This window comes from Corvus kubaryi, unplaced genomic scaffold, assembly GCF_017639235.1.
Source record: "Corvus kubaryi isolate FWS band 111438036 unplaced genomic scaffold, C.kubaryi_AGA036_p1.0 37398, whole genome shotgun sequence".
Lineage (NCBI taxonomy): Eukaryota > Metazoa > Chordata > Aves > Passeriformes > Corvidae > Corvus > Corvus kubaryi.
This window is the reverse complement of record NW_024581137.1, coordinates 27,413,187-27,434,804: the sequence shown is the minus strand read 5'-3', so window position 1 is coordinate 27,434,804 and position 21,618 is coordinate 27,413,187. Positions and strand designations below refer to the sequence as shown.

The window sequence follows — 21,618 nt, the reverse complement described above, 5'->3', positions numbered from 1 at the left end:
CATGTAGGAACTCCAGCAGCACAAAATACAAGTGGGGGCTTCACACGCATTTTTCAAACATCAATGCAAACTGAGGGGTTTTTTGTGTGATAATGAAATCTCTTTGGTGCTTGAAGAGGGGGGATATTTTCAAGAAAGACAAAGATGAAGAGAAAAATAAATGTATTTTAGACAACATAGAATGAATTCTAAAACCCTTTAGCTATGCCATCTCCCAATTGTGACTATGGCAAAGATGGTAAGATGACCATATGGTCAGCTCCTGACATCCCCTTATGTTAATACACTTACCAGTATTAGCCAGAATTACAAATTTAATAATCATCATCAACTCTGCTCTCATGTACATTCAGTGCAGCATCCCTACCTTGCAGGACCAGACACTTTTCTCTAATGCTTTATGAGGCTCATCCCCCAGAGTGTATTTGGGGAAAAAAAGTCAACAGCTAGACCAGCTAAATCCTTTGGAATTTTTATCCTCCTGTCTGTGACTGAAAACCTGGGATCAATAACACTAATGCACCTTCTGACCTCATAGCACATGTTGGAAATAATTTTTTTAAAAGAAAATATTCACTGATGGGGTTAGCAACAACATACTGATGAGAAATAGTTAAGACTTGCATCTCTCAAAATCATCAAGAAAAGCAGCCCTGTGAGATGGGGTTACAGCTGGGCAAACAGACAGATGAGCCCTGTGCCTGAGTAAAATGGATGCTGATTACTTACTATTCCATAGGGAATAAGTACTTTTTTCTATTTTAAATATTCAGTCACTTAGTTCAAATTAAACAAAATGAGGGCTACAGCAAAGCATTTTCAAGTTTTTTCAGCCTCTTGGTGCTGAAAGCTTGTAGCCTTGATAAATTCTTGTCACACTTCTTCCTCCCTTCTGCAAAACGAGAAAATTGTAACACACCTCAAGGCAGACAATGCTACATGTAGGTTTTTTGTGTGGTTTAGTTCACATAATACTATGCAATGCACTGAAACCTTTCAGCAATGCAAGCACAGGTCCTGAGAATTGAGTTGTAATCAGAAAATTGCTTGTTCTGCAGAAACGGAAAAACGATTTGATGGCAGCCAACTCTTTCAAAGACAGAAGTTTCTCAGTAATCTGTAATTCCACAGCAATTTAATAAAAATGTCAGGATGTTTCTGAGTACAAACAGTAAATGCAAATTGCTATCTGATCTAGGAAGATATTGCTCATGTCTGAGAGGCTGCTGAGAGGTCCCAGACCTCCCTTGCATTCAGGCGATGGCAACGGTGCTCAGGACCTTGAAGGATTAGCCCTTAATTCAAAATCGAATCCTCTAATAGTGCTATGCCACCATGGACACAGCACGAAGCAAAAAAATGAAAATGATGTTGAGAAAGAAAGGTCAATGAAAAAAAAGAACATTGATATATAATTTGCTGCTAATGTATTAAAACAATTATAGTAGTTATGTCACCTAACCACCGAGGCACCGAGAAATCAATGCACAAAGGAATAAAGAGCAAGACATTTATTTCTGGCATTAGGTTGGAAAACTAAAATACAGAAGGGCAAGATATTTAACTTGTACAACCACATTTTTTATTGGAGCAGAAAAGTCAGAACTAGGAATCATTTCTAAGGTCATCTCCCAGAAACTTCTGGCAGTATTTTAACATCTGCAGAATGAATCAAACACATTCTGTCTGGTAAGGTCAAAGATCCTCCTAAAGTTGCATTCCAGTTGCTGCTATCACATGTATTGGAGCAGTTTCTTATTTTGTTGGAGGGACAAAAAGCCCTGAAACCACAGGCAGAGAGCAAATGTCAAACTTGTCCAGCTTTAATGAGACACTAATTTTCCCACATAGAAATCTGAAGCTCTCTTATTTTCCCCCAGGTAGGAGGGAGCCCTGGTGATTCATGTGCAGCTGTAATGGCCAGGGCTACTTGAAATTATTGGACAAATCCTCTACACCTAATACATTTTGAAGCATTAGAAATGTTGCCTACAGCAGTCACCCTAAGATGTTGATACTTTTTTGTTTAAAAAGTGCCTTTGACTGCTGCATCTAAAACACTGAAGTTTTCCATGCAGTGAAACTTGACGGTATACGGAGGTATTTTAATGCACATGTGAAATGTGAAATCCTCATGCAAGCAGAAGGCAGACACTCCTTGTTCACATCAGGCATTTCCCAAAGTACTTGAGGAGAAAAACCCATCCTCTCTTTCCATCGACTGATTAAAATAAGCCAGCCAGGCCTGGATTGCCTGGAGCAGCAGGACAGAGGATAAAAGATTTAATGGTTCCCTTTCATCCTTCTGCCTGCAGACCAGCTGCCTGAGCACAGCCTGCTGTGATGTGCCCTCCTGGGTTTGCACCTCCAGCTTGCACATTGCCTGCCACCCCAGGCACTGGTGTGGCTCAGCGAAAGTTGTACGAGCAAGTACAAGGCAAGGTTCTACTTTTCTGCTTCTGTCTTGCACAGGAACTTCTTTGCATCAGTGCCATCACCCTCCTCCCCAGGCAACCAAGGAGATGCAATGTCTCCAGCTCGACCCCTCAATGACACAAGTTCCAGGTACCACCAACAGCTGTCACTGCCTCAGCGGTGCCAGCAGGACAGGACTTTTGGTTGCCTGGTGGCAGCACAGCATGCAGCCATCCTCCAGGAACTGACACCAGTACACAAAAAGGGGCTGTATCCTCTCTCCCCTCTGCCACTGGAAGCCTGGTCCTACCAAATGGGTGCTCTAAGGTGCCTTTAGGCTGCTCGAGACTTTTGCCTGGTCCACCAGTCCAGTACATATTCCAGTATAAAGGGAAACTGAAAATAGGACATTCAGCTTTCAGAAAGTTAACACAAAGGAAGATGCACTTAATCGTCATTCTTTTAATCTTTGCTGTCCAACACTTACATGGCATTAAAGAAAAACCAAGTTTCATGTTCAGCACGTCTTTGTCATTGCTGAATTGGAAAATCTACTCCTAGGAAACAGTAATCTTCAAATCTAATATCGTATATAAGCATAAAAATCATCACATCTTCAAAAAATGATTGTGAGTTCCTAATCGCTAGATCATCGAGATGCTTTAAAACAGTCTGCTTCTCAGTGACATTTCTGAGAACATGAGCCCACATTTTCTGTTTACAACCCAAAAATAACATAAATATTTGTGTATATATATTTAAAAACTCTTAATTGGCATTATTTTCAAGTTGAGACTATTAGCCCCAGAAGGCTTTACTTCAAAATCCACTGTATTTGGACAACATCTAGTCCAGCAGATTATGACCAGTACAGTATAGTGACCAGAATACATTCCATGCTGGTACATGACATGGATAAAGGACAGGTCAAACTACACGTGGTAGTGCCCCACCTAAAGCTCTGCAGGTCAGGCACAATGCCTCGACTTCAGTGTGCAGCGTTATCCCATCACCTGCTGCTAACTGCTTTCCTTACAACCAGAGGGACAGGTCCCTTAGGGGAACAGAAATGTACAGATCCGCACTTGTGTATTTTTAAAAGTGTTTAGCAAGAAGCTTTGATCTATTATTTTCCCCCCTACAAAGCAGCAAGGGGAAATTTCTTTGTGCTTCAGCCCAAGGAAGGAGATATAAGGAGTATCTTGTTTGCCCCTGGGAGCCAAATTATCATAAACATGCTAAGCAGGGCAAGCTCCCCAACATGTGGCACTGGAGCATGTGCAGTAAACATCACAGCATCTCTTCAGGGAAGCCTAGCACGACAAAGCCTCCACTGGCAAAACACTCCTGGCTTCTGTTGATTTGACAGAATTGCCTATAAAGGGAATGATGGCATTTTCATCCGAGCAAGAACTGTTTGATTTGGTCCAAATCTCTGTACAAGATGGGAATAGCATGCACTAGACTAATGAACAGACCACACATTTCTTCCAGCACACGAAAGGTCAAGTGGTGGGATATTTTTGGTGTATTGGGTCGCACACACTAGGTTAGGGTCTTGCATACACAGCTGTGGCCCACTGTCACGTAACCTCAAAAGCAGAGACTCACTTAACATCTTCTGACATATGGAGGCAAAAGGCCCAGCCAGGGTGCTGCATGGCTGTGATGTGTTACAGGCTCTGCTGGGGAGGGAGGAATATATCTGGCAAACCCCAGAAGAGACCCAGACAGACATTGGCATACTGCAATGTCACAGCTGCACTGGAGGATGCCACTTCCAGCATTCTGCCCAGGGTGTACAATACTTCAGGCTGATGGGCAAACAGTTCTCAGACCCCTCCGAAATAACCTATGCAATGTCTAACAACACACCTGCAACGCGGCAGAGGCAGGTGGCACAAGGAACACGACATCCAAGAGAACCCAAAAACCAAACAGGGCCATAGCTGCATCTTACATTTCCACACCTGTCTTCCTCCCCACTCCCCAGGGCAGTGAAGCACAGCTTCACAGTATAAAACCAGAACAATGAGCACCAGAACATTCATCAGGCAGCTGCATTTTGCTTCCCCATGTGGTGAATGGGTTCCAAAAAAATTTGATGAGTTTCATGATGGTGGTGTTAAAATACATTGTTACACTAATTGTAGACTTATTTATAAGATATAGGTCCTTAAATTATGACCTGAACTTGTACTTGCTACACTGAGACGCCCAAATCATTCCAGTGACAGGTTAACATGTAATTAAAGACAGCTTTTCTCCTTACTATTATTACAACTTAATGGAAGACAGCAATAAAAAAATGCCTTGCACATAGTCTGCATATGTATTAAGAACATCTAAAAACTTCAAGCTATTATGTTTGTCAGTACAACCCTGTGCTGACAGCTGAATAAAAGAAATCACAAAGCTTCTTGCTTGCACAGTTTAAAGATCATACAGGGGTAAGACACAAGGAATAGATATTATCCAGAGTTCAGCTGCTTCTAAGTATTAAAACACCTGCATGGGCATATTTTCCTGTGGCAGCTGAACTGTGTTTGTGTGCAATTTGGCTGCTTGCAATACACAGCATCTCAATGCTACACTTTTAAGATAGAAGACCTTTATTTTGATAATTTTCAAACTACTTACACTCATTGGGGAGTTCAGAATTAGATCCTTGGTTCAGCTGTACCATAATTACTCAGGGGTTTTTATTTGATGGCCTTGCTTATTTCAATTAAATAAAGTGGAAATACTAAGCAATTACAGATGAAAGCACAGTGGGGTAATTTTCTAAAGGTTTATATTCCCTTTTGCCATTATTTTGGATTTTTAGTGCTATTTATTGACTCAGTCACAAAAAAAAAAAAAAAATAGATGCAAAACACAGCTCTCAGACAGGCCTAACTTTGGACTGGTATAGTGCAGCTTTCTTCCTTTGTATCTTTCTTTTCCAAGTCTTATGAGATGCTGTGTTTTTCATGCACACACTGGAAAGCATCTAATGCAAGAGATGCATTCTGTATTTCATGGAAAGTGTTCAATGTTTAGCCCTTCATAAATAAATACAGCCAGCTGTCTCCTGGACTTCACAGGGCACAGAGGAATCTCCTCGGCTGACTGGTAAACCCCACCCTTCTGCACAAGCACACATGAATCTGCTGCAATGTTAAGGAAAAAGGTGACAATCACAAACTGCAATAACAGATAAGCCCCTGTATTAAACGGTGCCTCTTGGATCATCTGCTCCATGACCATGTTTCACCACTCAGCACCTGGCTGTGACGAGTGCTCGCTGCCATCTTTCATTTCTATAGCTCTTTTAGGCCATAAGTGACAGCACAGTTTTCACAAAATGTGCTTTATTTTTCCAGTGTATAGAGAAAAGGAGGCAGATCTGGGCTCGGGAGAGGCGGGAGGTACCTGCCAAGGCTAAGTACACAAACCCACTGTCCCATGCAGACAACACCGATGCTTTTGGCTAACACCATCAAATCTGAGTCAGATAGTGATCCCACTGCAAATTGCCTTTGCCTATCAGTTTTTCAAGCCCTCTTCAAATTAAATAGGCTAACAGCATAATTTCTCCTTTTTTTTATTAAACTGATTTGCTTATTCAATTAGTCATTAAAGGCAATTATAAAATTATTTTTTTTTTGTACTAAGAAGCAGTATGCTTTCCATATCACCACCGGTTAGCCCATGGGGAATTATCAATTATGTGATGACAGTCTCAGACTGCAATCACTTTCCCATGGCTGCAGCCTGATAAACACTTCTGCTAGGTTTAACACTTCGTATAGTTTCTTTCAGGTCACAAAATAGTGAGCATGTATTTATTGTTCCTAAAGAGCCTGTCAGAGAAGGTAGCAAAGCATCTTTAAGGAAGACTCTGAAGATTACATACCACCCTCCAGCTAGATGAATACTTCATATATAAGAACATATATTTAAAAGTGATTTTCCGTATCAGTTTTTAGAAACACATCACCGATTACAGTAAACATACAGGAGCTGGAATTAATTCCATTAGGAGCTACTGTTCTGAAGAAACAGTAGCCCACATCCCAGAAGGACAATGAACTATAATATGCAAGCTCATTTAATCACTGTATCCAATTACAAGGAGGAATAAATCGTCACACACATGCCTATGTCTGAATTTTAAAAAGTAAATAGATCATGAATAGTCAAGCCAAATGCTGTGAATCTCTGGATTCAGAGATTAGCAGGGGAAGTGGCGCATTCACTTCCCACTTGAAATTTTTTGTTCCATTGATCATACGGAGCTGACATTCTCTGCAGTAGGAGACACAAAATTCTGACATTCACCTCAACGCAGTTTGTGTACGGTCTAAAGACAGACTTTCCTACTCTCTCTGCTCTGATGCACACCCAGGACTCCCCTAAGTAACAGGGGTTCAGAAGAGGAGCTGCCTTTCTTCCTAACATTACAAATAGCAGCACTTCGGGCAACTGCTCCTTCCTTTTGCTGTAAACTCCCTCATCCCAGACCTACATGAGCATATGCTCCACGAGGATCTGAATCCTCTCCATTTGTCAAGAAAACCCAGTACAGCAGTCTCTTGCAAAGCTGATAGCATTTTCATGTTTTCCAGATGCTTTTAGAAAACTGTTATCAAGTATTTAACATTCTTTGTAATCAAGAGCATAGTTGTAACTTCCCAAATTACATCTTACTAACCTTGACTCCCTGAACAAATTTCCTATCCATTAAACTATGATGTAACATAAAATGTCCTCTGGCCCATTTGCATGTCAAAACCCTCAGCCCAGAAGGGAGATTAGATTTTCATTAATAATAACACAGTCTGTACTCCCACATCAAAGAAAAAAACCTGTTCAAAATATTTACATAAGCTGCACAAGCAGCCCATGATATATTTGCCTGGAGAGATGGGCCATCATGATGTAGACCGTAAGAAAATTTCCCTCAAGCCAGTGATACTACACACACCTCAGGAAAATGCCTTCCTTGCAATGGGAGAAGGCAAGTTTCAGCTGGCAGAGATCTTTCCCTGTCTACAGGTTTAGGCTTCGCTTGTCCAACATGCCCAGGTTTCCCGACTGATCACATCCCAAAATCTTGCATGTGCTTTGGGGCTCCTGCCCACAGCAAACCTCAGAGGTCCCATGATGGCAATGGCTCCCCAGCTGTCGCACTGCCATGGGGAAGGGCTCTGTGCCCATCAGCAGTCCCAGCACTGATGGAGTCTCCAAGGCATTTGCAAGCTGCTGTGGCCTAGGAGCCCTACAGTGCAGTCACAAGGAGAGCAAGGAGGGAACAGACAGTGCCCATTTGCTTCCCTGGCCCTGCTCCAGGGACGTCCAGGGGGCAGAACAGTGAAGAGCCTGCAGCATGTCTAGGGCTGCCTCCTTGCAACAGGCTGGGCTCCAGTAGGCCAGAGGTCTGCACCTGTTTGTCCATCTCAAGAACCACCTGGCTGCCCCCATGCAGCCTCCTCGTTCAACGCCTGCACAGCTGAAGTGGAAGGGAGGAGGCATTTTGCCTGCTGGGAAGTGGGGTACATGTCTGTGCATCATCCTGTGGTAGCCTCCCTGCCACTGCTTGATGGCACGTACCAGGACGGAAATTTTCCACCTGCCTGTTACAGAGTTAAAGTGTACAGACAGCAACGCAGACAGTTAACTACTACAGACAATAAGAGGAGAAGCTGTAGACACCTTAATAGGCAAAATGTTTGCATTTGCCCATTCCTGGTGGTTTCACACTTTGGGGCAATGCTACATGGTCACTGCTGCTTTAAGGCTTTGAATGAAAACCCTTTGACAAAGGGGATCTGACAAATGCTATTTGTTTGTGGTTGTTTTTCACTGTTGTTTGTTTGCTTCCAGCTTGTGGCTGTGCATCCCCCATGATGTTACTAACAGTATCAACAAACAAAATCCTATGGACAAGGCTCCGATGGGGCAGGGAATGAAATCCAACAAGGGTTTCATTATTGTATTGATGTTGGGGCTCTGAATTCATGGCTGGGAAAGAACAAAACCAGGATCTGGCTTTCTGGTTTTAACTGCAGTGGTTCCTAGAGAGAGGTCAACCAGCCCTGAATTCCAAGAAATGGATGTGAAGAGGGTTAAAGAAAGGCTGCTTGTGGAATTGACAGAGCCTTGTGGGCAGTGAAAGAAGGAAGGAGGGGGATGAAGGGTGTAGAAAAAAGAAAAAAGGAAAGAAACTGAAAAGCAATGAAATGTGAGATATAAAAGCTTCTAGCAGTCCCAAGTCAGACAGCATGATTTCTCCATGATTACATCTCTCATTCTGGCAATTTATATCTCCATCAAAACTCAAGTTCAAGCAAAGGAATAAAATCACAATTCATGCCAAATGCCATTGCAAGAAAACCAAAGTTTTTTATTATTAGCTTCCATCAAAATTAGATCCATCAATGCTGCCACTTTATTTACAGTCATCTGTTTTCCCCAAACTTTCACCCCAAGATGTTTTTACACTCAGTGTCCTTGTAGCCATCACATTTTCACTTCAGAGAGAGAAGTATGATTTTGGTTTTAGAAGGATCTCACAAACTTTCTGAACTAAGACAAGGTCATCTCATGATCTCAGCCTGGCTTGGGAGAGAATGGTGTGAGCTGCTGCCACAGCTACAGATCACATCGGTATTTTTCACCTTGTCTAAAAGACGGGACAAGTAATGTACTTTATTGCAGTAACTGATGCTATTCTGAAAACCTCTTTCTGTCAGTGCCAGATATACTCCATGAGGGTAACTGACATCTCATGAAAAACCTTTGGCTGTCAAAGTGCTGTAATTCTACTCCTATTTCAATCTTTGAAAGGATCAAAATTTACTCTACAAAAAAAAGCAGGACTGTCTCCAATGCCAACTACATAGACTCTCCTAAAAGGTGTTCTACGCCCCAAGTAATATCAAACTGGATCAAACCTTACCCTCTAAAAATAGCAACAGCAATGTAAAGTCTGCATTATGAGCTTACCAACTGCAGTTAACGCACAGGGCTTCTGAATTTATGCTCAGTGCATTCTGCTCTATTATCTCCTCTTAAGACAGGCCCCTCCACTCTCTCAAAAGTATTCTTACTACAACCATCTATTCCTACATTCAACAGCCAATCTTCTCCCTTGCCCACTAAAATAAAAACCTAGCAAAACATCACAAACCACAGCAGAACACCCTGCCAACCTCTTTCAGTACACAGCAAATTCGGTCTGAAGCAGCTGCTATCACATCTGCTCTTTCTCCCTTTCCCTTGAACACGCTAGAGAAGGCAGCAGCCACTGTTAGGGCAGGGCAGGGCAGAGCCTGGCTCTGCTGCACCTGGTAATCCAGAGTGTGCTGGCACCAGTTTGCCAATGCCCCAGACAGACTCTCTCAAGCAATTGTGTTTATTCAGCTACACAGCAAGCAGAGGCATTCCATGCTGTAATGCAGCCCAGGGTTCCCAGCTATTAAGGGAGGTCTTAAGAGCCCACAAAATGCCCATTGGGAAATAGGCAGAAATCTATACCAATTAATGGTTCACAAATAGGTCTTGGGTTGTGGCTTTTTGTTCTTAATCTCCCCGGGTGACCTCTGAGCCCAGGGATTTACAGAAAGCAGTAAAGTGGGAAAGAAAAGGACTGCACCAGTACACTGCACAACCAAGCATCGCCTAATGGCCGTAACAGGGAGCATGACAGGGAGCTTAGTAAAGTAACAATAATTGTAGTTTGGCTATAGCCAAAACCTGTCCCACTCTTGCTCACAAAAAGACCAAGACTGCTACTTCCATAGTACTGTTAAACGGTTTGAACTCAGGGCATGTTAAGAAGGATTGTGGGGGAAGGAGGAATTAACAGCATGAGAGTAAATTTAGTTCACAAGAGGGAAAAAAGCTGCTTTGAAGAACAGATTTCTTTCAGATTCTTAATACACAACCTCAAAGCACAGGTCTGCAGCGAATCCATCCTTCCACCCTGTGGGCGGGGAATGAAGGCGCTCTTTATATTCCTCAGAAAATATTAATCTCACAAGAAAATCATTGTATTATAGCAACTTGGAGCACTGGAAACACTGCAATTCAAACTCTGAAGACAGTGCCCGAACTGTATTCTTGGACTCAGAGATACAGTAAGCATGCCAAGATACAGTTTTATGTTTTCAGCATTCTTACACAAAAATTCCCCCATTCCGTAAGAGCTTTTCTTTAAAAAAAAAAAAAAAATCTGAATTTCAGAGCACCATCTCTGAGTTTTATATCACCGCAGATTCTGCTTTCAGAAAGGAATGTTTTACTGTATCCTGAGAACAAGCTTCCAACTTAACAACCATCGCACTGAGCGCTAATAGCAACACAGGAGTCATTAGTGTATGAACACGCCTGCTTAGGTCAGCAGCTGGGGAATCTCGGTGTCATCGAAGAGCTGATGCCTTAGGATTTTAGCTTTTATATTTTTCATATCCTGTAATGCTTTAGTATGAAACTGTAAAACTCCATATAGCCTGTTAGCTACTGTTCTCCCATTTTGGTTAGACAAAACAAATCCTGCCTAGGCTTGAACTTCAAGGACCCCTTACTGTCTCAGGCCCTGAAATATGTAAAAAAAAGTGGGTTAAGGGGGGAACAAACTTGGGGTAATGACTTCATTACCTGAAATTGTAATTGGAGGATTAACTCCCAATATGCAAATGGACCAAACTTATAAAAGTATGGAAACCCGTGACCCGGTCGTCCATTCTGGGTGTAGCCTCTCTGAGGACTTTGACTGCCCAAAGTGTACCTTGAAGGCCCTTCAATAACTATAACTGCTTTTATTCTCTTAATTTTGTCTAGCCCCTGTTTTTAGGTAGCCCATCAAGGCATCAGAGAAACACAAAAAAAGAGTACCTCAGCGTCTAGTGTTTCAACAGCTTGCAGATCAGGGTTTGATAGTAAAAAGCTTTAAGAAGGAAGAAAATGAGTACAATACTAAGCAGTGAGAACGATAAATAGCAGACCTGTGGTGAAGGGCCCCATGTTTGAGGTTCCTGAAGGACAGGGTGGTCTGTAGCTCCCGCTGAAGGAACATGGTGTGTGGACACTTTACAAGAAGCAGCAACACAGATATTTCAGTTTTGCAGTTCCAGTTCCTACTCTCACAGCTAACTGACCTGCCAGCCCACACACCATCTGTTGCTATTCCTCTTACGCTACTCTGTTACAAATCTGGTCTCACTTTTCATCTACTAGAAACAGCACTTTTTAGATAACTGTACATGTTTTATAGTCAGCTCCAGTAAGCCACATTCTGGGAAAATATGAAGACAGTGCTGTACTGGCAGGCTGAGAGGATCTCCCCAACTGTGATCTCCCCAAGCTGTGTCACCTCCACAGCAGAGGTTGTCCTCTCCCTTCATGTATCTCATTCTTGGTGGTTTGATCAAATTGCTGCAGGGGAATGGATCTCCAGTAGACAGAAGAGAGCAATAGTTAGCACAATTTAGATTCATCTCAGAATTTGGCTATGATTTTTTGCTAAGCTGATGTTGACTTGTTTTGGTTTGGTGCTCTTATGGCTCTCCAGAGGCAATATGACATTAGTTGCAACAGAAGAGACTCAGCCTGCTTCATCTCCAGACCTGCAGCTGTAGAACTGACTTAACCTCCTGTGTAGCATTTAAGCCAGACAGGGAAGCAACCCAAGTGGCTGGTGTATATTTAAGATGACAGGTCTCTTGATGAGAGAGATTTCTTTGGCATGATCCCTGTGCAGTGACTCTGTTTTCCCCTTCGACTTTGTAGCCCTCAGTCCCAACCTTCTGACCTGGGAACACGAGTTATTTCTGCTACATTTGACACTGACCAGACACACTCGAGTGATTAGAAAAGGATTCAGACTAAGGCAGAAACTAAGAAGCAACCTCTGCTATTCTTTTAACCACTAAAATACAACAATTTTTATAAAATCTTCCAAGAATTTTTTATCCCTCCCATACACTTCTTGGCTTAGCACCACCAGACAATTAGGAATTAACAAAAGCACCATTCTGGAATAAGTTCTATAGAAATGCTTTTCAAATATACAAACATGTCTCTTTATGATCTCAGCTACTTAATGCATCTGTTAATATATATACATATGACGCCATATAATTTCACATATCTGAAATACTTACTCCATTGATTTGACAGTTATATCACCTAGACATCCAAAGTTATGAGAGCAAAAGGGATGTTACAAATAACTGATTAAATGTCCTTAGGGTTACATTTCCAGCAACTTATCAAATTCCCAGTGTCATAACATCTTATCTTCCAGGTACTTCATCAAAATGCTTATATCATCCAAGCCTATTTTGCAGTACAACAAATTAACATATTCTGCTTTTTTTGACTTAAAAGCCTTTTTCACTGCCAAAAGAATTTTTACCCCTAAAAACGTTCTCCTGATAGACCTACAGTTCCCAGTTCTTTTCTGCTTAAACAACTAGGATCATCAAAAACCCTGATACAGTCTACAATGAACATCTTCATAATAAATGGTTTCACACTAGGCTTTCATGACAGCTCCTTATCACTTTCTCACATAGCAAAAGGCGACAACTGGCAATAATGAATCACAGAATTACAGGGAAAAGACTGAGAAACTGAGAATACTATGACCCAATTGGCTGTCATATAGAATGGGTAGCTTTTTCTTCTGCAAATTTGACTCAAACACAGAACATTAAACACTTGGGGCTCTACCAGGTATTCTTTGACTGAGTAGAAAAAAATGTATTTAGGTGCCCGCAGTGCACAATGTGCCTCAGTGCTCCTGGGCACACCGAAACCATGTGTTTGTCTGATGGCTACCTCAGGTACTTTCTCTCCCTGAAAGGATCTAACTTGCTAAGTAAGCATTAAAGTATTTGCAAAATACTGAAAAAGCACCATCTGTATCTACAAAGAGAGTCCTGATCATGAATAAGGATGTTTATCACTCCCCATGTTGACTCTAGTTTCCCAGTCATTGGCTATAATGGTGAGAAAATTCAGGAGCAGCATTCCCGGACTCTGCCTTTCCAAAAGTTTGCCCGAACAAATTTTAGTGCCCAAGCACAAATAAACCCTTTTCAAGGCTCCATGTCCTCATTTCTCAGAAAAAAACCGTGTGAGCTCCTGACACAAGAGAGCATCTTAGACATATTCCCCTCACTGGCATTTCCCATTATCTTTGGCACTGCAGCATGCGACACACTGTCTGCCTGTAGTGAATCCCAGACATGGTGCTCCTTCTGCAAGCTGATTCAGCGCACTGCTGTGACAGAAAATAATCCTATCAAAGCAAAAAAAAAAAAATCCTATTAAGATACCTAAATCTACTTGGCACAAGGTCAAGCCAAGTATAGCAGAGGAGATGGGGTACCATGGCAATGTACAGGTGGACAGAGGATATCACACCTTCCCATTTGAGCAGAAGCCAGTGTCACTGCTGGCAGCTTGGGTCCCAACTTCATGCTATACCCAGAGCTCCTGCTCCTCTAGTCCCAGCTTCAGGTTGCACCATGCCGTTTGCAAAGCCATTCAGCAGAAAATGACTCCCACTCTGCTGCCAGCTGAACTGGTAACTCACTCAGTTGTCCTACCTATCTTACTATAATCTTAGATTCTGATTAATTCTTTCCAAATGGCAACATGCTGCCTGCAGTACGCTGGGTCAGATCAAAAATCCCAATAAAAAGAACCAGGTCTTTGACACAGGATGCCCAAGGGAAGGAAAAAACCTCAGAAAAAGATGAATACAGAGCTCTCTTTCTCAGACACACCCATCTATCTTCCAGCAATGGGTAGCGTAGACTTTCCAAATGGTAAGCTGTATTGACATCACTCCAGTGATTGAGTTTTTGACAGGATTTTGCCTAATTCGTTTTTAAACCCTTCCAAATTTTGGCTTCCACAGAATACTCACGACAATGAATTTCAGTTTAGCTGTGCATTATCAGAAAATCACTTCTCTTTATTAGTTATAAACCAAATTATTTCACTCTTTGAAATGTGAAAAGCGAAACAAGTGAAAGCACTTGCCTCATTATGAAAAACAGTGAGCAATCTTTACATCTCACCTTCCCCACACAGTTATTAGTCTTGTACATCACCATATACCTCCTTTGCCAAAGTTGCCTTCCTACGATGACAAGACCTAGACTATTTATTCTTAGATGCATTTAATCTATAATTCTATTCACCCTTGCTGCCCTTTATTTAATTTTCAACCTTTCTGAGCTGGGGGAGAAGGAGGAATCATGTTATACATTCCATATTTCACAGTAATACAATGCTTTAACTACAGCTCTTGCTTGGCTTCTTTCCTAATTAACCTAACTACTGCTTGTCTTTTTGACCAATGCTGAACAAAAATTTCCAAGAACTATCCACACTACCTCCATAGACCTATTTTCTGCATGATAATAGTCAAGTCAGCACCCTGCTGAATATGTATAATGAAAATCTCCTCTTCTCCATGGTAGAAACCACATTACTTTGCATTTTTCAAACTTGGATCCCATCTGCAATTTTATCCTGCAGTCACACAGATTTTTGTCCCTTTCATCTTTCTTCAGCCATAGGGCTGGTTTGAGGGGCCTGCTCCCAACTTATTTTCCCAGTTATACACTGCCCCATTCTTACTACTTTCATGAGACTAATTTTGAGTTGGATCAGCTTCCTGATCTAGCACAACAGCTCAAACAGGCAGTCAGATCTGGGGATAATAGGGTGTACAAGAATAAAATCTTGCACGGCCACCAAAGGTGAAACCATAGCTTTATTTATCAGCAGATCCTCAACCATTTAATAATACCAGCACACGCTGTTGCCTCAGAGTTCATCCCACACTCAGCAGCACCCAGTCTTCAATGGCAAATTCCCTCCATTTTAAACACAGACAATTTACTCCTTTCATTTTCTCTCTTTTAAGTAATCATCAGTCCAAAAAGCATCTCCTTCCTGATCAAAACGATCTTTAAGTTTCTTTCAGGATTTTTGGCAAGGGACTTTATCAAAAGCATTTTGAAAATATGAATATAAGATACAGGCACACCAGATCACATATAGCCTCATGTTCTTTCAAACCTTTAACAACTCTACAGGATACACAAGATCCGAACCGTCTGCAAAAAAAAAAAAATCCCCACATTTCCTTCTTCTCCGTATGTTTCTGTATGCATTTCTTCCTTCTGTGTCTACTGTGCTGCCATCCAATTTCCCAGCACAAATTCATAACTTCACGCTGAAATTTTGCATCTAAACATACTCCTGCAAGCAAGTCCAGCTGCTGAAGACACCAGTCCTTCTCCCCTGCTGTCCTCACCTGCACGCCTCTCACTCCCTGCCACCCTCTCCCTGTGTCAGGGGGGCAAACTTTGTGTCACTGACAGATTAAGTGGATCAAGAGACCTATCCATCTTAAAACTAATAATTTAGTATTTCCTGGGTTAGTGTCAACTAGGAGCAGCTCCCTGCTTGGGTCTGCTACAGAATCACACAATAGACTGTAGAAGCACAGAGAGACCAGTGGCAAGAGTGGTTGGGAAAGGCTGAACTGCTTCTTCTGACTGCAGCCACAGTTTATGCTGGAATAATGTATTGATAAAATGACAACCTTATTACTCAGATGTTCCCCAAATAGAACCATTTCTTTTAATTGGCATCACATTTTCCACCTTCCTCTGCCACTCAAGCTGTTTTATATGATAGATTACATACCACTGTTAGGAGTTCAGCAATTTCATATCAGAGTTCCTTTAGAAGTCTTTGGGGAGTAACATCTGATCCTGGTGATTTGTTACTATTCATTTTATTGATTTATTCTAAACCTACTTCTACTGACAGTCTAATTTAGATATAGCTTAGACTCACACTTCATAAAGCAATGGTCCTCTGCAAGAGCCTCCCCAGGTTCTCTCATATTGAACACTGACATATACTAGTATTTTTTTATCTTTTCTCTTATTCTTACACTGATGCGTTCTGCTAAACCCTTATTCCCCTCCTATGAGCACAGCAGTAATATGCATTTAGCCCACTTATTTTACCAAATCTTCCTAAAACTTCAGGGGAATGTTTACAAAATCCCTCAAAATTATGACTGATAACATTTCATTATGGAGGACTGTTAAGAGGAAGGGTTAGCAGGCATTTTTTTCTCTCCATCCTAAAACCTGGAAGGTAGGATCACAAAGTGTTGGGCAAATATTTATCCTCGTTGACATCAGTCCACGTGCATCAGATACACTTCCATTGACTGTGTGGCAGTCACAGGAGTACAGTTTTCACCACCTTTTAATCATTAGTGAAAAGCATAGTGAGCAAAAGACCTAACAACATCCTTCCTAACTAAGAAACAAAAAATACCTAAAAGAAACCAGACCTTTTTTTCTTGGAATATTAAACAAAAGACAATCTAGAAAAGGCAGAGCTGTATCTCTTTTTCACAACTTCATTTAGCAGCTGACTACAGCCAGTTCATGCAAGATAGTACCATTCTCCTCCAAGGTCATGTACATTCCACAGAGGGTGCCACTGCCCAATATCACAGCAGTGTCATCGGTGCAGTGTAGAAACAACGTGTGAAACAAAAGTAACTCTTACTACGCAGCACTTCTAGGACAAATAGACATTGTCTGAAGGCTGCTCCTAGGTGCTATGTTACGATCCTAAAGACAAAACTGCATCTGTGTGACGGGAGAGTTCCCACTAATCCAAGGATCATGCACAGTCCCAGATAAGGTGACATAGCATTGTACAAAGGTCATTACTCCTTTCTTTTCCTACTCCAATGAAATCCAAACCATACTTACACTTTTCTGCCTCTCTTTTAGCTATGTCATGAGGATTTGTCCTCTTTTTTTGTCCCTTTAATCTTTCTCCAGGCCCTCCATCATTTGCCATCCCAACTTCTGCAATAGCCTAACAAAACTGTCACGCCTCCTCCTTTGTCACACGCCATCCCCCAGTCCACTACAAAGATAAATCAGTTAATACTGACACCACCATGTTGCTCCAGTCATACTATTCCTCATTTATTTCCTTTCTCCAGATCACCCTTTCCCTCGGCCTCTTGCTCTCAAAGACCTTCACAAATTAATCTCTTCTCTATTCATTCCCTAAAATGAATCCCTTAGTAGGGAGGTAAAAGACATGTGCTGTCAGCAGATGCAATGGGCGAGATTATGTTCTACTTCAACAATGTTCTGCTTAAGCTGCCTGAGAGAGGTGACCCACTGGACTGAAGGAAATGGTCTGAGCAATCCAGGCAGGCCTGGAGTAGTAGCAGTGGATGTGATGATCGCTACATCATTCCAGAGGCTGCCAAACATTGAATGCAGCCACCACATGGCAAGACAGTACGTTTGAATAGAGACCAGTTGGAGGACACTCCAAAGATGACATCAGGATAATATGTAGAGAAGGAAATGCTGCTAACATCCAAGAAATAAAGATTTTGCATAAACGAACAATGATTCTGAAATAAATGGTGTAGTCAATGGGAAGGGATTAGAGATCCTCAGATGCTAAGATTTGGCCTCTTGGAGATTACTTCAAATTACATCAAGGGTTCAAATCCCCATCCTTGACGAGGATTAATCCAGGGGGTGTGTCTTGCACCTTTCACCTAGATATTGACATATTTGAAGTGTATCACTCTATTCAGTTCTTGAAACCTCAAACTGTACTGTAACATACACACTCAGCAGACATTTCCCAGCGATTCCAGCCACCTTAGAGATGACTCAGAAAAGTTGTTTGTAGCAGCAATTTAAAATTTCCATCCATCTCATGGTAGGAAACAAGAATGGTCTTCTTGGGGGTTGGTACCTTACAGGTTATAGTAACTCAGTGAGATGAAACTTCCTCCCTTTGAGATGGAAGGCTGGCAAGCCTTTGTTAGTGGCAAGCCCAAATTTAAGGTGATGTCCCAAGAATTTGCACATACTCCCTGACATAGTAATCACAAAAATCCCTCAGTCATTAAGCAATTACAAAGTAAGTTAAGCCTAAAGAGTGTTGCAAACCTCAGGCTTTCCAGACATCCTGTCTATGGAAGTAACCAGAGCAATAGACTAGTCTAGCTTTGCAGATTGCACTGTCCTCTTCAGGTATCCTCAGCTGCTAAAACAGTGCTCTTTTATGTCACAGGTACTGGAATAACTCCTCAGGTTGGGTCCCCACCTCTTTATTATAGCAGAGTTTATTAAACTGAGTGCTTAAGGTGTCTTGCTGCAGGTTTAGCAGCAGCTGAAGGAAGCCTTGGAGACCAGGCTGGACCCCAGGAAAATGTTTTCCAGACCAGCCCCAAAATGTGCTTTATGCTCCCAGGTGCAAGCAGTATCTGCTGGCTTGGGCTAGAAAATGGAGGATGGCTGGGAGTAATCCATGGCGCATCATTCAGCCACGTTGGTGTTTATCAAAGGTGGTGTTCCATGACCACACCAGCCCCAGGATGGTGGATTTTTTTGTTAACAACCATAGAGGGCTGGAGTTATGATTTGGTATACGAAGGGTGGGAATGAAAACACGCAGAGCACCCCTCCTTGGGAAGCAGTGCAAAGGGTCAAACAGAACAACAGTCCCCCGGGAACCAACAAATGTAAGAACAGCCCTTTCTCATGTTCTTTACAGACACAAACAAGGAAACTGCATTGGGGGCTGCAGGGAAAGCAAGAGGCCACAGAAGTCAGCCTGGAACTGGCAAACAGACAGCACGAGCAGCAGCTGGGTACAACAACATCATCCTTTTATGTTCTGCGAAGGTATGCCTGCTAAAACACAAGCCTGCAGGGCTCCACAACTCGATCATTCGCTGAGATGGGCCAGATTTGAACTAGAAAAATACACAAAACCCAGCAAATCCAAGCACCCAAACGGCAGAAGGATGCCTTCAGGTACACACACAAAGCTGTACATATGCACAGTCAACATCCCATACTTCCTCATGCCAAAGGCAACTGAGTCTGCAAAACAAGCTGGTAAAAACCATTATGGGGCATCCCCCTCATAAACCACTGGGAAACATAACTCCTAAAGTCTTTCATTTTGATGAAGTTCTGTATTTCCAGATTAATAAAGTCAGAAGAGAATGGTATCTGAGGAACTGCCCTTGAGGGAGTGGAGGGCTGCTGGGCAAGGTTTAGCATGCACCTTTGTGATGGCAAAAAACCGAAGGCACAGCCACTTTGTTCTGTTCCTGGGATCCAGTTTACCCTGGCTACAGGGCAGAGCCTAATTGTTTCTTTCTAAACGAGTTAGGATAAGGCAGAGGTGAGGGGAAGCTAATCAACCTTTAAATACTTTACCATCTGCTAACAACCAAGCAAGTAGTGGTTTAACACTGGCTTTGAGGACAGTTTACCACCCCCTCTGTATAACAAAAAGACCGGGCTTAGGAACAGCCGCTCTGTGATCTGAGGGAGAGAGAGCAAAGAGGGAGAAAAAAAAAGGTAATACATGGGAGGATGTATACAGCATCTAATGCTTTAAGTAAGGAGTGCTTTGCATTTACAAACACCAAAATATAATGCATATCACTAGTGAAAATATAATTGTTTTTCAGCAAGATTGCAAGCTTATAAAATAAGATGAAACAGACTATAAAGACTGGCAGCTGATGTTCCCCAATCTGTGTGTGATAAACATTAATGGGAAAACTTATTCTGGATCCAATATTTGACCTTAAAAGGCCAGGGAAGGATTCTCACTACACTGCCTAAGAGCTGGTTCAAGTAAATTACACCCATAGCTAGCCTAGTGCATCTGTGGAAGGAAAACAACCACAGCCTCTCTCTGCACTAAATATTAATGTCTAGGCAGACAAAAGCAGCACTAGGAGCACTGTAATAATATCACTGGCAGACACTCTATGTGTTTCTTTGGGGCATTGGCACATCAGCACTAGGAATATGCCTATTGTCCCACATTAAACTAATGCCTTATTCTGAGACATTCCTCTGGAAATCACAGATGTTATTTATATTTCCAGACATTTAAAAGGATTAAAGTGTGTTTATTCCCAGTAATCCCATTTGTAGAGAAAGATATATACAGGCATCAGGAGTACACATTTTAACCCTACTGGGGATGACCAAATGCACAGTGACATTGGCAGCCACCTACCCTCCTCTTCAGGACTCCGAAAGTTTCACCAGCCTGGCCACTTCCATTAAAACTATCTGGGAATTGCAGGTTACAGGCACTTCTGATAAACTACTCCATGAGCGCTTGGTGACACCAAGCTGTGCATGTAGCCAAGAGATCCAGCTGAAAATTAAACTGCATGTCAAGTAGCCCAATTCATATAAAATTGCTCTAGGCGGGAATAAAATGTCTCTGGTTGAAGACACACAAGTAGAGCACTGGGCGATATGCTGTGCCCTGGGCTATGAGGAAATTTATAAGCCATTTTTATGAAAGAGACGTGCCAAAGTACTGGGGTGGTGGCAAAACGAGTAGCTGGCCAGGAGGTGAGGTGTATTGCAAGCATCCGGATAGACACAGGAACAGCTGCAGGCTACGGAGGATGGCAGCCCTGGCTGCACAGAGACGGTGCTGTACAAAGCCCGCCGCAGCCTGCGCTACCCCGGCGGCAGCCAAAGCCACGGTAAACCGGCTCAAGTTGCTGCCGAGAGGCTCCGGTACCGCCGGCGCTCCCGCCCCGGGGCCGGTGCCGCTCCGACACCTCCCGGCTGCCGCGCCGCACTCGGGGGTTCCTCCCCGCATCGCCCCGGCTGCACGCCCGGCTGGCAGCGGCTTTCGGCCACGGGTGCCCGGGAGCGATCCCCGCGCCGCCCCGCTCTGCCGGCACCGGGACCGGCACCTCTGCTCCATTCCCGGCCGCCGCCGCCTCCCCGCCAGGCTCGCTCCTTACCCGTCTCTTTGTCCTGGGCGGCTTCCAGGTGCAGGTCGCTGAGGAGATGCTCCAAAATCTTCTCCGGCGTCCCCGACACGACCACGTATCTGTCGGAAAGCAGAGAGTCCCCGGAGTCATCCTCGGTGGAGGACTGCGAGCGGCTGCTCCACTCATCCTCCTCGTCCTCCTCGTCGATGTACTTGAAGTAAGGCACGTCGAAGGTGGGCAGCGGCCGCTCCCCGCCGCGGCCCGCCAGCGCCTCGGGCACCCGCACCCTGCCGCTGCCCATGGCGCCCCGCTCCCTGCGCGCCGCCGCCCGGCCCTAAGCTCCCCCCGCGGGGGCC

General features: G+C 43.1%; 1 protein-coding gene across 2 annotated transcripts in view; it reads right to left on the bottom strand.

The window, feature by feature from the left end:
* The window catches only part of RAPGEF5 (Rap guanine nucleotide exchange factor 5), a 162,258-nt gene that overhangs the window by 43,923 nt on the left and 96,717 nt on the right, over nt 1-21,618 (bottom strand). For both annotated transcript variants that reach the window (XM_042044310.1, XM_042044311.1), the window contains one exon: nt 21,293-21,381. In XM_042044310.1, coding sequence (XP_041900244.1) covers nt 21,293-21,381 — 89 coding nt within the window. The remainder of the gene's footprint in view (nt 1-21,292; nt 21,382-21,618) is intronic.